General features: G+C 36.4%; 1 protein-coding gene across 1 annotated transcript; it reads right to left on the bottom strand.

Moving 5' to 3' along the window:
* Window positions 1-1,041: 1,041 nt before the first annotated feature.
* Window positions 1,042-11,280, bottom strand: LOC140166299 (E3 ubiquitin-protein ligase TRIM71-like). Its single transcript, XM_072189716.1, has 4 exons — window positions 11,054-11,280; window positions 9,788-9,883; window positions 9,001-9,067; window positions 1,042-7,425 (listed from the first exon to the last, which is right to left on the bottom strand). The coding sequence occupies exon 4, from the start codon at window positions 6,685-6,687 to the stop codon at window positions 4,654-4,656; it is 2,034 nt and encodes a 677-aa protein (XP_072045817.1). The 5' UTR covers window positions 6,688-7,425; window positions 9,001-9,067; window positions 9,788-9,883; window positions 11,054-11,280; the 3' UTR covers window positions 1,042-4,653.
* Window positions 11,281-16,409: the final 5,129 nt, after the last annotated feature.

Here is a 16,409-nt window from a genome sequence, read left to right as displayed (position 1 = left end):
TACTCTTTGGTTCCATTTCATTGGGCTATTCCAGTTGAAATCCATAAACCCCATGAAACACACACAAATTCTACCTGGATCAATTACATTATGATTTCATCATCAACTGATATTGAGATTGCAGAACGTCAGAGCAAACACAAAAATGTTCTTCAAACGTTTATTCAAAATGTTATAATAACGTTTAAATGTAAGGTTATATAAAGGTCATGAAAACATTGTTAAAACATGATTTTAAAACATTTTCTGTTAGAATGTTTTGCATCACATTTTCAAAAATGTTTTTTGAATGTTATTAAAATGTGCTTATACGCTTTATATAGCCCGGCATTTAAGCGTTTTCTGTAAAACATTGTGTGTTACATGTTAAAGATGCATCGGAAGGAAAGATTTTAGATGTTCACAATGTTGGTCTCATCACCTACAGAGTTATATACGTAAATACTATGTTAAACACAAAATCGTTTCACATTGGTTTAATACCATGTTAAATAATGTTACTTGAAAGATTTACTGTAAAACACTTAAATTTTGTGGGTACTTTATTTCGTGAATTGAGAAAAAGCAGGATTTTTTTAGGGTTTTAAATTCGCGAATCCAGAAGATTTACTGTTAGTTTCAATGTAAATTTTATATTTGGTAAGGGATTAAATAAATAAAATAAATTTTGGATTTGTGGATTTAATTTCGCAAATTTCAGGTCCTCACAAAATTTGCGTAATTCAATATCGGGTACCTCACAAAAGTGAAAGTGTTTTACATAACAGTACTTGTAAATTTAACCAAGATGAAAACTTTCACATATCTTGTTAACCAAAATGAAAACTTTAAAAAATATATTCTTAAAAATAACCAGTTGAGGAAAAATTATTTGAGAAATCTTTGAGCAACATTGTTTAACATGGTATTAACTTGTCTATGTGAAATGATCATGTTGCATCAGATAGATCAGTATGTGATGCGAATGATGAATAGTCAGACGGCTGTTAAGAACTCACTTTGACTTAGAGCAGACAATAAATGACTCCAATTAAACAAAACTATTGTGAATGATCATTTGTGTTTTATTAATCAAGTTATAAGACAAACTCATAACTCACCATATGTTTTGTGCACTAAACCGATATACTTTTTGTGCAGTTTATCATGTTTATTATCATTCAATTGTAGGTGTCAAAGAAGTTGACATACTTTGTGCATGCACTGGAAAATTACACTTGTGATTTCTGTATACTACTGAATATAGATTACTATACTGAAGACAAAGCTGCACTGCTACCAGAGATGCTTCCCTTCATGCAGAATAACCAAATGCATGCTAGCAATTATGCTACCAAAAGTGGTGCTTGGTGGGAAAAGTTCATTTAAGTTTATTCAGGAGTCAAATTTCAAAATTACTGCAATCTTGTAAAAAAAAAAGAAACCCAAAGTATATCCTCTGGTTATACAGAAAGGGTATAGTGTGTTGCACAGATCTGAAGTTATGAGTGAGGGTTTTTTTGATACAATTTGAGACTATTTTGGTTAAAATTTGATCATTTTTTGGTTTTTATCTCTGTGGAGCCCAAAACTGGATAATTGACCTTTTCGTCAATAAACTGCTTTTGAAACCTTATGACCAGAGGAATACTTTGGATTGGTTGAAGCATCTGTGATAGCTGTGCAGCTCCACACCTATTTTCTTCTTGATGAGGCAGTAAAATTTTAATTTGTTTTATTTCTTCTTTAACCTGGGTTACTCATTCAGTATTTAATTCAAATTATTTTCTGTTCTTCCATGAGGCCAACAGATCATAACATTAAAAACTCCAAAAAATACATTATTACACTACAGACAAAATGCTTTGGAATATTACAGATTACTTTCCATATATGTGTTGCGATCAAGCAAAATCAGTCGGAACACCATAATGTACATAAGGACCAGTGATTACACTGACAAAATTTCATCGGTATAGCTCTTTCACTTCTGGTTGATGTCAAAAACTTTTGGATACCCCCTCGTATACATAATAACATTGCAAATTGTATATTTCATTAAACACATTTTACAAAATAAGTAAAAAAATTATAGAATAAGAACATTTACTTTGATAATAATATGTAAAACGATCTGGTCCATGGATGACAAAGGAGGCATTTTTGAAAATTGAGTTACTATATAATTATTACCTTATACAAACATTAGACTATCATATACTGCAAACACCAAAGGTCTAGCATACTTCATTCTTAAGTTATGGTGATGTCTGTTTCTTCTCTATTTTATTGTTTTTTACTCCATATTTTCGCCTTTATCTCAATTTCAAATTTGCCGCCTTTGGCATCCATGGACCAGATCGTGTCTCATATGAAACATTTCAGCTAAAGATTGAATGAAATGAAATGCATCTCACATTATATTGAATGACCTTAATCAACTTAATAAGAAAAGTAAAACAAAAAGAATATAAACAAGCACCCTCCTTCCCTCTCCCCCTTTCTTTTTCCTCTCTTCCAAACACTCACTCCCCCCCTTCACTCCACACCCCTCACTCAGTCACATATTTACGTTTTATTTCGTTTATTTGCAGTGTTTATACAAAAACTGACCACTCATACAGGTTGAATGTACGGGTTCAGAGAGAAGGCCTACTATTTTCCTGAGGCTAAATTTTCATCATACCCAGAATAAAGTGGTCAACATTAATTTACATAAAGTATAGAAAAAATCTGTTCCAAGCCACACTAACTACCCAGTAAACACGGAAATGTTTTAAAAATATTATAAACGTGTTATAAACACATTTTGGTTATGACATATAAAATGTTGGGTTATAATAAATGTTATGGAGACGTTTTTAAAATGTTTTATATGAAAACACTACAACATTTTAAAAATTTAAAAATGTCAAAATGGTATTGCAAAAAATAATTCTGGTAAACATTTTTGCAAAATATTTTGTCGATACTTTATTTTAGAATGTTTGGCATAAATTTGTCAAAAATGTTTTCTGAATGTTATTAAAACATTTTATACCTTTTTATAACCTGGCATATAAATGTTTTCATTATAACATTTTGAGTTTGTTGGGTATGCTAACAATTAGTAACAAACTTTAAGCTATAAGCAAGCAATATATGCCAATGAGTGCAACAGTAACCAAAGTCACATTAATATTCGCTATGAACCTGAACCGATGAAGGAAACAGAGTAGCTGTAACATGTGTCTATTGCCCTGTTACTTTCAATAGCAACTTTTTCTCTGTCATGAAATATTACATGTTTTTGCCGGCCAGGTCGAGACTATTCTGAGGTGTCCATAACCCCTGGGCTTGGCTTCTGAACAACTCAGAATAATGCCCCCCCCCCCCACACACAAGACTGGCCCTGTGGCAAATCAGATGCAGCCAGTGGTGTCACCAGTAATTGATTTATCCTGTGGGGGGCACCAGGGGCAAAGTGAATTGTGGGCAAAATCAACTCATTTTGTGCAAAAATTGCAGCAAAAAGTGAAAATATTCGTAATTTTGGGTTTTTAACTGTTGGAAAGAGTTCTGACTGGGGGAGTATTTTCCCCATGCCACCCACCCCACGTGGCGCCAGCATTGGATGCAGCATGGTGACAATAAAAATATGCCACTGTCAATGAAACTCGAAAGATTTCTGACTTAATGCTTGAAAATAAAGGTCTACTACCCAAATTTAACACAAATCCTTGTGGGCAGCAATTCCATAAGTGAGCTTTTTTCCCTGATTAGGAAATTCTACAAAACTGAAAATCATGTCTCTAATTTCAGATTATTATGGATAAAAAATAATTGATTGATGGGATAATATTCAATTTAGAAATTCCTCTAAATTTTAAGTTTGTGGATGTTTGTGCCTCATTAGTACTCAGGCTATATCGAGCTAAGATGTCGCATTCAAAACACATAAAATATGGCTGTTGTGGAGATCTAAAACAGTGTAAACATGATTCAGTGGTTTAAATTACATACTGGACTTTAACTTTGATTTTCTATCATTTCAAATTATCAACATTCTTGGAAAATGCATTATGTTAATGTTCACAAATTGAACAAATTTTCGCCAAAAATAAACAGAAATTCCCCAAAAAATAAAACAGGAGACAGTGGACTTTATAGAACATTATTTTTCCTCCTTAACTTTGTCATGGGTCAAATATATCAGTCAATACTGAAGCCACATGGTTAAAATAAAAGTTTGAATGTTCAATGTAAAATACACAATGTTTTTCTATTGTATGTTACATTCAGCAGGTACCTCAAAATAAGTGTTACATGTACAGGATGAATTTCAATATTCAGTGTTAAAGGGTCCCCTGTGATATGAAGATGGATCACTGCCTGGAGAAAATCTTGATACTTTCATTTTCAACAACAAGCAACTTGTTTTCATTCTCAATGATAGCCAATACTAAAACCACATGTTCCCTCTATACATGACGTATTTCAATTGTCAGTGTTAAAGGGGCCCTGTGATAGGAAGATGGATCACTGCCTGGAGAAAATCTTGATACTTTTATCTTCAACAACAAGCAACTTATTTTCATTCTCAATAAGAGCCAATACTAAAACCACATGTTCCCTCTATACATGATGTATTTAAATTGTCGGTGTTAAGGGGTCCCCCTGTAATATGAAGATGGATCACTGCCGAGAGAAAATCTTTACTTTTTTTTCTTCAACAACAAGCAACTTGTTCTCATTCTCAATAAGAGCAAGGCCAGCAGACCAATCTACTTCCTGTGTGATGCATCCCATGTATTGACCTGATATAGAATAGCAATAGATGCCTCCTCCATTACGCGCTGGCTGCCAGTTTGCTATGTAGATATCATCTGCTGTACAGCATATGCCAAAGGGGTACCATAATGACACACCTGAAGGAGGATTGAGTGTGTGTAGGATGTTACCTGTAGGATCAACAACTTGTACAATAGGAGGATGTGAGCAATTTCCATTTGAAACAATGAGGTTGTCAGTTGAAGTAACTGCTATGTAACCAGGTGGTATGGACACTTTGATACTACTGACATGTGATCCATCCAATCTATGCTTACTAATGTACTTCTGATTAATCTCACCAACCAGTAGACATCCCTGGTTATCCAATGCTAGACCACAGAGCTCTGTATCCTGTGCATCAGATGATACATTGCTGGGAGACTCGGTTGGGAATCGATACTTGTAGGTTCCATTTGGGTCATAAACATTGACATGGGAAACCATATGTGTGATGAATATTCTTCCATCTTGGCTGACTACCACATTCCATGGTCTAGATTTCTGTCCAGACTTCATACCTTGTTTGGTGTCCAAGTTGTATTTGAAATCACCTGATTGGTTAAACACCCTAACTTGTCCATAGGAGTCGTCGGCTACAATCAAATCACCCACTGATGTCATTGCAATGTCTATTCCATCCTGTAATTTCTGTTGCCCTCTATTTCCAAATTGTTTGCTCAGTTTCCATGTTCCAATGCCACCATGCAGCTGTCTAGGCCCTCTTGACTGAGATGGTTTACTGTAGCTACGAATTACAGATGTTTCTGTTTTCTTAACCCCATGTGATGCAGGAGCATTACTTTTATTCCTACCAATTGACATGGATCCAAGACTTAGTGCAGTAGATAAGGTTGATGGATTTGATGTGAATTTCATCTCGCCAAGGTCTCCATCAACAGTTCCTGGCTTCATGTCTCTCAGTTGACGCAGGTTATCTTTCAAGGAAGTGAAGACCAAGGCAAGATCATGATCTGATCCAGTTTGTGTCACCTCTGTTGCCATCTGTAGTGCTGTTTGTAGACGGGTTTGTTGCATCTGAAGACTTTCTTTCTGTGCTTCAATTTGCTTCTTGCTCACAGCTGCAGCTTGGGACAATTCTGCCTCTTGCTCTTTTTCTTTCTGTGTAATTCTGTCACGTGCTGCATCAGCCGCTTGATGTAGTGCTTCGTTAGCAATCTCTAAACTCTTCTCTAAATTGTGTTGAACTTGCTCAGCACTCTTCAGGAAGCCTTCGACCATATCTTGTATTTTATTGCAATCAGTCATCAGTTGCTTCACTTCAGATCTCTGTTCTTTTGTTGCATGTTTTAAGTTTACAAGGCTATGACTTGATGCTGGATGATCAATAACAGTGCATTCATGACATATCAGGACCCCGCAAGTTTTGCAGTAGAATCGTAGGACCTGACCCTTGTGCTCCTTACAGCATTGCTTTTTCATCACACTCTTGATGTCTACTTTACCTGACTGAAGATCAATGTATGGAATGGGGTTGTGATCCTGAAGAATTAGTAGCCTACTATGAGTACCTACACAATCCTCACAAATAAACCCTCCACAATCCGTACAGTAGGCTTCAGCTTTGCTGTCAGTTGCTCCACAGCTTGAGCATGGGGCCCGTGCATCTTTTGCATGCAGTCTCTCCTCCATTTCTCGTCGGTCTTTTAGTGTGTTGATGACAAAGTTGGTAATGAATCCTTTAATACCTTCTGGTGGAATAGGAAAGTCTTGGCTACAAATGGGACATCTGACTTTATCTTTCTTTCCTTTAGCCCATTGAGCCAGGCATTTAAGACAATAGGAATGCAAACAAGGAAGAGCTTTAGGTTCTTCAATCGTCAACAAACAGATGCCACAGTCTGTTAAATCTTTAGTTACAGGTTTAGACTGGGCCATTTTTGCAGGAAGGTTTATTTTCACCTAGTGTTAAGGAGCATGAAATTCAAGTGGGGCCAATATTGTATTTTTTATAGATTAGGTTTATAAAGGTTAGAAACTGTAATTATAAGTTAGGGTTAGGGCTAGTGTAGAGTAAGGGCATGAAGAATTGCACTGTGGTTTTGGGCTCTGATTTATATGGTTGAAAGTACAGAGATATTCACATTCAAACTGAACTAAAATCTTGTTGCATGAATGTAAAAGAAAAGTTTAACTTTGATTGTTAAAAAATGTTGATGTTGTTTTGTTTGAATCAATTACTTTTTGATTATTTCTTTTTCCACACAAAGACCTGGTTCACAAAGCTTTGTTAAATTTTGGATGTAGTTTGATAGATAGGAGTTAAGGCTGTTTAATTCTACATTTTGAAGATACAGGTGATAACTATATTAGAGCATGCAGTGCTTGGTACACTGCAAATTATGGCATTGTGTCATGAATGTTAAGAAAAATATTTTAGTGTGTACAATGAGTGATTCTTTCTTCTTCCTGATAATATGGTAAAAATCACCACTGTAAACTTTCACTTATAAATTATAATTAGGATCTGAGACAAAACTTTTATCCACACATTTTATCAAAACTTATACAAGAAAATACATGTACATCACTTTACTGTTGTCCTGTCTAAGACTTCTAATTCTTGCAGTATCTTCTATGAATCTTCAAGTACATTTGTTGTCTGTGAACTGTCGTCTGCAAGAAAAGGTAAACATACAGAATGTCTGATTATGGATCATTTTATCTAGATTGTTCACATTTTATTTCTTATTAGTTTAATTTTTTTAAGACTGTACAAAGTTTGTCAAAATTAATCTTAATTTAAAATTGAACTTTTTACCATAAATGGTTGCATTGAAGGCCATAAGTCTGATTCATATATGCAGTATATCCAATTCCAAGATTAGAGTTTAATTGCTCCATCAGTTTGGATAATATTAGAAGTAAACATGTAAAGGTATATATGATTTGGAATTTTTGATTTCTAGAAATCTTTGGTAAATTCACAAAAAAGGACATTATTTTTGTGTATTTTGTTAAATTATAGTGTCCTTTAACATTTTAAATGGAAAAATGACAGAATATGATATTTTAATGGAAATAATTAAAACATCATAATTAAAAAGGAAATCAGATTTTTTAATTCTCCTTTTACGAAAATCAAGTTGACACCCTCTTTAAAGTGGTACACTACCTTATTTGGTTGAAACACAGATTTCTGGAGGGGTAAAAAAATTGTTGCAAACTGTGTTGCGCCTATCAATTTTTTAAGAGAATAAACAGAATAATGAGGTGTATGAATTTCTAGCAACCCCATTATTCTGGATCTAAATTATCATACCGTAACCCACATACATAATGAACAAAGTCATCCATGCCTTAATTGCCATGTCAGAAAAATGGGATTTCCCCCACCCCCCAAATGTTTACATTGTGGACATAAACCCGCTTTGAAATCTAAATCTTCGTATGTAAAAGACACATATGGTTCTTACAAAAATGCAAAATTCAGATGATTCATTTAAGATTTTCTAACTTAGCGAATCACTGATTGCTTGGAATGTGGGAATGGAATGGTGAGACTGCAAGTAGGGACAGATCTAGGAAGCCCCCCCCCCCCTACAGACTAAAAGTCTTGTGATTGGTATAAGGTGGGAATGGGATGGTGAGGCTGCAAGCAGGGTCATCTACGAAGCCCCCCCATCCTACTGACTAAAAGTCTCTATTGTGATTGGAATAAGATGGGAATGGGATGGTGAGGCTGCAAGTAGAGCAGATCCAGGAAGCCCCCCCCCTTCCCCATCCTAAAAAAAAAATCATATGTAAAACCTATTCAACTGAAAAGGGTAATTTTGACCACCATATTTGCAAACTTTTATGAATTAGGGTAGTGGACCACCATTGTGGGTCGAACCCTGAATCCGTGCTTGGTTGTGTTGGATTAAATGCAAGTTTACCTACAATTAAGAAAAAAATTGTTGTCACACTTTGACAATATGTTGGAAATCTTCATTGCTGCTCTGAGAGTTCAGTGAAATTAGTATAACAATGCTTGATGAGAAGTTCAAACCTTCCCCTTTCCACTTCCCTTCCCATGCTCCCCCATTCCCCCTCAACCAATGTTGGGGAGACTGGAGAGGCAAATGGGAAAAGTGCTTTCATCAACATCGAACTGGGGGAGAAGGGTGGCAATTTACATGCCAGAGTGTGCTAACATTAATTTCTTTGATTGTAGTAAAATGTGGGTTTTTGTTTGTAAAATGAGCTCACCTCAGAATTAGTTGATTTGTTGCAGCACAGACTTTGTAGGGGCTATTTCTTCAATAAAATTTTGCTTCTGAATGGAAAAGAAAAGGTAACGAAAATTGCATTTACATTGTACGAAATTATTCTGGATTAAGTAACATATTCATTCACAACCAAGCCATACTTGTGCTGAAATGATTTTATGATACAGGGTGGCCAAAAGTAGCTGTATCCACGGTTTTAGTCAAAGAGCTCTTGGCAAATTGTATATGATCTTTAAAACCGGGTCTTTAAAAGTACGTATATGCTTCAAAAAATGTTATAAAAATCTCAAAATGTTCCGAGTTTTGTGGGAATGGGTCACATACAGTATCTGTACCTCTAGACTGAATCCTCCAGTCTCGAATACTACTCACAGCCGTTATTACAAGTGAGAGGCCGAGGGACTCAGGCTATCTGTGCCCCTGCAACCGTTTGAACATTACATGATGAATACACAATTTATCACGACCCCTGAGTGTCTCACTTCATGACAAAACCACTTCAAATGAAAAGAAAATCAGGACAGTACCGGGTATTGTAAAGGGTTTTTTGATGTTTTTTATGTAATTCCTGAAATTCAGGTAAAAAATTTAATATTTCAACCAGGGAAGTGCCACATTCATTGTTAAGGGCAAGTTTGATAAAATAATAAGAAACTCAAAGGTTATAAGTTTTAACAAGAAAATGGTGTTACCTTCTGTGCTTCTTTCAAAGAAAAACGCCATAGAATATTATATAGGTTTTTTTATCCAAACTCGAATTAGCTCACCTTATATTTGCTGCAACTTGGTAGGACGTATTTCTTCAACAAAATTCTGCTTCTGAATGGTTCGTCTATACCATTGCACACTATTCAGCTGATATACTACAAAAGAAAATTAAATGAAACAGTATAGGTACTGGATTCACTGATGAGGGAAGGGGGCCTGCATTCAATTCCCTGCATTGGTGGCACCAGAATATTAATAGGCATGTCCACTAAAAATTGAAGTACTTTTAAATTGATCCAGACCTAACTTATTGCCTGGGAATTGATGAAAGAAACATTTTGGCATTTAAATAATCTTAACCAGACGTTTCATTCCAGAGATATGGCCTTTTGAGTGTCACAGTATTATATAGGGCTGCTAGAACATGTTAAAAAGTTTAAGTCCAAAAAGGAATACTAACAGAAAGGGCAATTTTAAGGTGTTTTTTCTTAATGTATTTATTAACTAGCGTTATCTGCAGGCCCGTACGCAGGATTTTTTTGGGGGTGCTGATTTTGAAAAAGTGGACTTTTTGCCCAAGGGGGGGGGCGATTTTGTGAAAAGTGGACTTTTTCCCCCAAATTTGGACCTTTTTTGACCAAAAAAATGTAAAAAACCTGATTTTTTGGCTCCCTACGCTCGCAAATTCTTAAATTTTGGGACCTTTTGTATAATTTTGCAAATTTGGGGAGGTGCGGTCGCCCCCCCCGCACCCCCCCCCCCCCTGCGTACGTGCCTGGTTATCTGGAACATTATATTTGCTTATAACAACATGAAAATTAATAAGATCATCCTGAAAATTTAAGTGATTTTGTTGACATAAAACAAAAATATAAGACCTCAAAACCCATGGTTTGTTTGGTGGAACCTCAAGTATCATTAGTATGATCATAGATGACTGCCATGGAAAATATCTCCATAGAGGATCGAACAATAAGTGCATTATTTAAAATGAATAGCGGAAGTCTTAAACATTGTTCAATCTTTTAAGGTCAGCACATTTTATCTTCAAAAATGATTATATTTCATCATGACATAAGTTTGGTAACATTAATCACTACCAATATACTGTGTGTGCATGTGCATGAAAGCCATGATGGGTAGCATATATAAAATGGACAGTAAGTGGTCAGAAGTGCACAATTTGAGATGGGTTTTGGAAAGCTTAAACATTCTTCAATTTCTTAACATCTTAATAATTTGATATAAAATGATGGGGTCAGTGATGGCAAATTTGAATTCACCTTTTATACCTACAACATGCTTGAACCGGTTTGCCTACCTACCTGTGATCCCCTACGTAAGCTTACACTTTTGTAAACAGCACAGATATACTCACTCAATCTGTGTATAAAAGCAGAAAGGTCCAATTTTAGGGCCTATAGTTTACGAGAGTAGTGCCTCAGTTCTCAATGTATGAGAAGCTCGACTATGAAAACAACATGTACAGTTAATTAATTGATTAAAAGCAATTTACACAGCACACGTTTTGATAGTGGCAGCTACTTCCGGAATCGCGGGACCGGGGATTTCCCTGTTGCGTGTGATTGTTCGTGCACTTCGGTCCTGATAACTCCAGTAATATGGCGCAACAATCGCTGTAGTGATTTATTTTTAGTGTTTCAAAAATTATTCGTTATTTGCTTCATTAATGGTGCACGGTGGCAGTGCTTTTGTGGGAAAGGGAGGAAGCATAGTGCCCCCGGCGGTTCTTACAAGTGTGGCCAGCTTCATCTACCGGGACAGACACCCCCGCAGATAGGCCTATAGACGTACGGTAGATTCCGAGCTATTCAAGATGGGGGATCATCGGGCCCCCAATATTTTGCTGAGGGGATGGTCCATACAATCATCCCCCATGTTGACGCCTGTATGTGGATTTCTGAACAAATTAACCTTTTAGCCATTTTAGGCTAAAAACACCCACTTTTTGCGCACTTCGCGCACATTTATTCCACTTTTGTACCATATTTCACCAGTTTAGTTTCAATATTCCAAAATCTTTCGCGACCATTTGTACCATGCATATAGGCCCTAGGGCCTATAAACTTCAGAGTTGCTAGATTCACTATACTTCAAGATAGAATCGGAGACTATTCAGGTATAATAGTCTCAGATAGAATCCCCCCTCCATGTCAAAAAGGCCCCATGTCACAGGGGAAGTTGCCCGACCCACCGCCTCGTCCAATATTTTTTAAACTCATAGCTCAATAAATATGGGCTCAGTCGATCCAATTTTGTATCTGCAAAGTTACGTAAAATTTTGCAAAGTTGCACACAGTTCCTCAAAGTTGCCTAAACATGTTGCAAAGTTGCACAAAGTTCCGCAAAGTTGCATAAAATTTTGCAAAGTTGCACAAAGTTTTGCAAAGTTACATAACATTTTGCAAAGTTGCTCAAAGTTGCGTAAAATTTTGCAAAAGTTACACAAAATTGTACAAAGTTGCACAAAGTTGCACACAGTTACTCAATGTTAATGCAAAGTTGCGCAAAGTTCCTGAATGTTAATGCAAAGTTGAGGGCGAGATGGCCGAGTGGTTTAAGGCGTTGCGCTGCCGGCCGGGAGATACGATCGACGAGGGTTCGAGCCTTGGGCTTGCCTTAGGTGAAAATTCTCTTCCCTCCCAAAAAGTTCCTATATGGTCAGAAATCCTTCAATTCAGTTCAGTTATTAATTTCAGAATTTAATTGAAGAATTTCTTCTCGCCCCAATACACTGCTTATCACGTGCAGATATAGGTAGTGTATGTGCTTCGTCCGTGATTCGGAAGTCACGTAAAGCCGTTGGTCCCGTGTACAGGAAGAGTCAAACCCTGTGCACGTTAAGTGTCAGAGCTATTCGAAAAGAGAAGGGGGACCATCCCCGGTTCTGATATCTGCAATCAATCCTAGGTTCCAGGATCGTGCATAGGTAAAAAAAACTATGCACGTTAAGCCCGTGCGACAATACTCAATTTGAGGTATGCACGTATATAGGAAGAAGAAGAAGTTGCATAAAGTTGCACAGAGTTACTCAATGTTAATGCAAAGTTGCACAAAATAATTGTCAAAAATTTTGCAAAGTCAAATGACAACTTTGAGCAGTTTTGCACAATTTTGCACAACTTTTGTCATTTTTGACCATTTTGGACGACGTTGGGCAACTTCCCCTGTGACATGGGGCCTTCAAAAAGCCTATACGCCACTGACAGACGGTTAGAGGATCATTCATTTTTGGTACTATGTCACTTCCCCGCGGACGAGGTAGCTCGAGGTGGTGGGTCTTTGGGAGCTGACGGGCGGCGTACCAGTAAAACGGGAGGTATTTTGGAGCTAGGGTCTTTTGGAGCTGCAAACAGTCAAAATCAAGGGTCTTTCTTGGCTTTCTAATTGATAATAGAAAAAAACAGAAACTTGCAGAATGAGCCCCAGTAAGTCCCTTGTCTTTTGGCAGTGCTGTTTTGGTATTCATTGTCCGCTTTGGGAGTTGCGCCCCGGAGTTGCGCGGGCGGTCCAAACCGGCTTCCCCCTTTGCCTTGCCAAACAATTTTGCCCCCTTTTGATGTGAAAACCTTCGCCCCCCCCCTTTGCACACTAAGATTTTGGGGCACCCGAATTTAAAACCTTAAATTGTCTTATCATATATTAATGCGAGCACAGCGTGAAGGAAATTTTGCATATTTGAACGTGTTCCTAATGTTTTCCAACAGCTTTTTAGGGCGTAGGCCTAATATAGAAACGGTGCCCAAAATATCTCTGACAAAATTGCTTGCCCCCCCTTCGACCTGCCAAAAATCGCTTGACCCGACTTTCGACCTGCCAAAAAATGCTTGCCCCCATTTGATTTTTAAGATATTTTAAAGAGTTTTAAGATATTAAATGAGATGTAGTCGAGCAGCGAGACCAATAAATATTGGCTATAAACCATCCAATTTTATCATTAAATGTTTTGGATCCAATTTTTTTACATGTTTGGATTCATCAAAACATAATAATGATTGAATACGCGGCATTAGCGTCTATCAGTAGATACAAGTGAAAGATGCATTGTAAGGAAGGATTTTGTACGTTCAGAATAATAATCAGACGGCTGTCAACAAATTTAAAACTCCAGACAAACAAAATCATATTGAATTATCATTATTTGTGTTTTATTTATCATGTTATGAGACAAACTCTGCATTTGTGTAATAAACTTTCACAAAATACTGTAACAGAATCATATAAGAGTCAAATAAATCAAAAAAGACATCAATAATATCCAAAGATGAGGTTATTTATTCCACATATCAAAAAAGACAAATTGAGTTAGTTGCTACTCAAATCCTTTCCCTGTCCCTCATTTGAAACGGGTTCACTGCAGCGTATCGGTTTACAGGTTTTGCTCTGATCATTATCACATGTTGGATATGAAAGTTAATTTGGAAACTCTACTTTTTGTCAATTAAATGGATTCATATTGAAGGAATCTTAAAGTCACATTGGGCTATTGCATTTTACAATCCACACTCCTTCTGTAGAGGATTTTGGAAATATCTTCCACAAGGGGAGTAAGGATTTCAAATGGAATTAGCACATTAACCAACTCTATTTGAAACTTACTATCCCTCTGTGAAAGATTCACATTTAATCTTTCTCAGATGCATGGAATCCAAATGGAGCTGCCTAATGTGTTCATTCCATTTAAAATTTCCAAAATCTTCGACAAGGGGAGTGTGGATTCTTGGGTTAAATTCTTGGGTTAAATTCCTTCAAGAATCTGCCTCTTCCTCAACAAACACAAAACAAGTTTTCAAAAAATGTTTTTGAATGTTATGAAAACGTTTTATACCCTTCATATAACCTGACATTTAAACATTTTCTGGCAACCTTTTCTAAACCTTTTGCGGATAATGTCCAAAACGTTTTGTATTTGCTGAGATATTCTTTTAATGCAGTTTATTATCGTTCAACTGTACATGTGAAAGAAGTTGACATATTTGGTATATGTACTTGAAAATTACAATTGTGATATCTGCATACTTCTGAATGATAGATTACTATTAGTGGTAGTGTCAGATAGGTTTTCAATTCAAAGCTGCACTTCATTTAGACTAACCAAATGCATGATAGCAATTTATGCTACCAAAAGTGGTGTTTGGTTGGTAAAGGTCACTAAAGTTTATTCAGGAGTCAAATTTCAAAATTGCTGAAATCTTGTAAAAAAAAAAGAAACCCAGTGTATATCCTCTGGTTATAAGGGTATAGTGTGTTGTACAGTTCTGAAGTTATGAGTGAGGGGGTTTTGATACAATTTGAGACGCTTTTGGTTAAAATGTGATCATTTTTCAGGTTTTATCCCTGTGGTGCCTAAAACTGGATAATTGACCTTATCGCTAATATACTACTTTCGAATCCTTATAACCAGAGGAATACTTCGGAATGGTTTAGAACAAGATTTAAGCAAACGCTTTCAATGGTCTATGCTCCGACTCAATTACTATCGTGCATTTTGGTATACTCATGATGTGCATGAAGCATCTGTGATAGCAGTGTAGCTTTGCCCCCTCCTCCTCACCTATTTTCTTCTTGACGAGGCAGTAATGTTTTGTTTGTTTTTTTACCTAGCTGGGGGTTTACACCCCCAGCTAGGTATTGTAATCGTTCGGTTCTTCCGCTGGCAACAAACCACTGTAATCTTCCCGTTTTCTTCCGCTGGCAACAAAGTGAAATTGCACATGTTTTTACATAGCTGGGGGTTTACACCCCAGCTAGGTATTGTAATCGTTCGGGTTCTTCCGCTGGAAACAAACCACTGTGAAACCCTGACTTGATGCTATGTAAGAATTATTTGACTTGTGAAGATATGGTTTGGCCTTTTTGAATCATTGTTTTTAGCTGCGGGTGTTAGCTGCGGGTAGCAGCTCTATTAATAAGTCACCATGTCTCTCCGTCTGTTAGTCCGTCCGTCCGTCCGTTAGTCCGTTAGTAACAAACGCTAAAAAATGCTGTTAAGTCTACATTGTTTGTCGCATGGCTATGATACTTGGTGAGGGGGGGCCTATATCGGCCCCATACTGGAAAAGAGTTTCGTCCCGAAATTTGGGAAAATGAGGGGAAATTGAGGGAAGTTAAGGAAATTGAAGAGAATTAAGGAAATTGGGATTTTTTTGAAGAGAATGAAGGAAATAGAAATTTTTGTTCTTTTTTTTTCCGAATTTTTTTTTTGAAATTGTTTTTTCCGAAATTATTTTTTTTCCGAATTTTTTTTTTCCAAAATTTTTTTTTTTGAATGACCATTTAGCTTGGTACGGAAGCATATTAGTGCCAAAAAAAAAAAAAAAAAAAAAAATTCAAATATTATTATGAATATTCGCAATGTTATTGCGAATATTCGCAATAATTATTGCGAATATTCGCAATAATTATTGAGTATAAAACTATCGACAGTAGATAGCGGGTGCAAAGTGTGAACATACCACTATCTAGAGTAGATAGTGTGTGAGTAAAAACCTTTCTAAAGTAGATAGCAAAGTATGAATAAAACTATCAACAGTAGGGGCCTAGATATCAGGTTATAAGTATGACAGTAGGCCTATATATAGCAGATATCAGTGTGTGGGAATAAAAGTATCTTCAGTAGATAGTAGGTGTGATTATAAAACTATCTAGAGTAGATAGCAA

This window comes from Amphiura filiformis, chromosome 12 (assembly GCF_039555335.1).
Source record: "Amphiura filiformis chromosome 12, Afil_fr2py, whole genome shotgun sequence".
Lineage (NCBI taxonomy): Eukaryota > Metazoa > Echinodermata > Ophiuroidea > Amphilepidida > Amphiuridae > Amphiura > Amphiura filiformis.
Note: the sequence above shows the minus strand (reverse complement) of the source record. Positions and strands in the feature narration are given on the sequence as shown.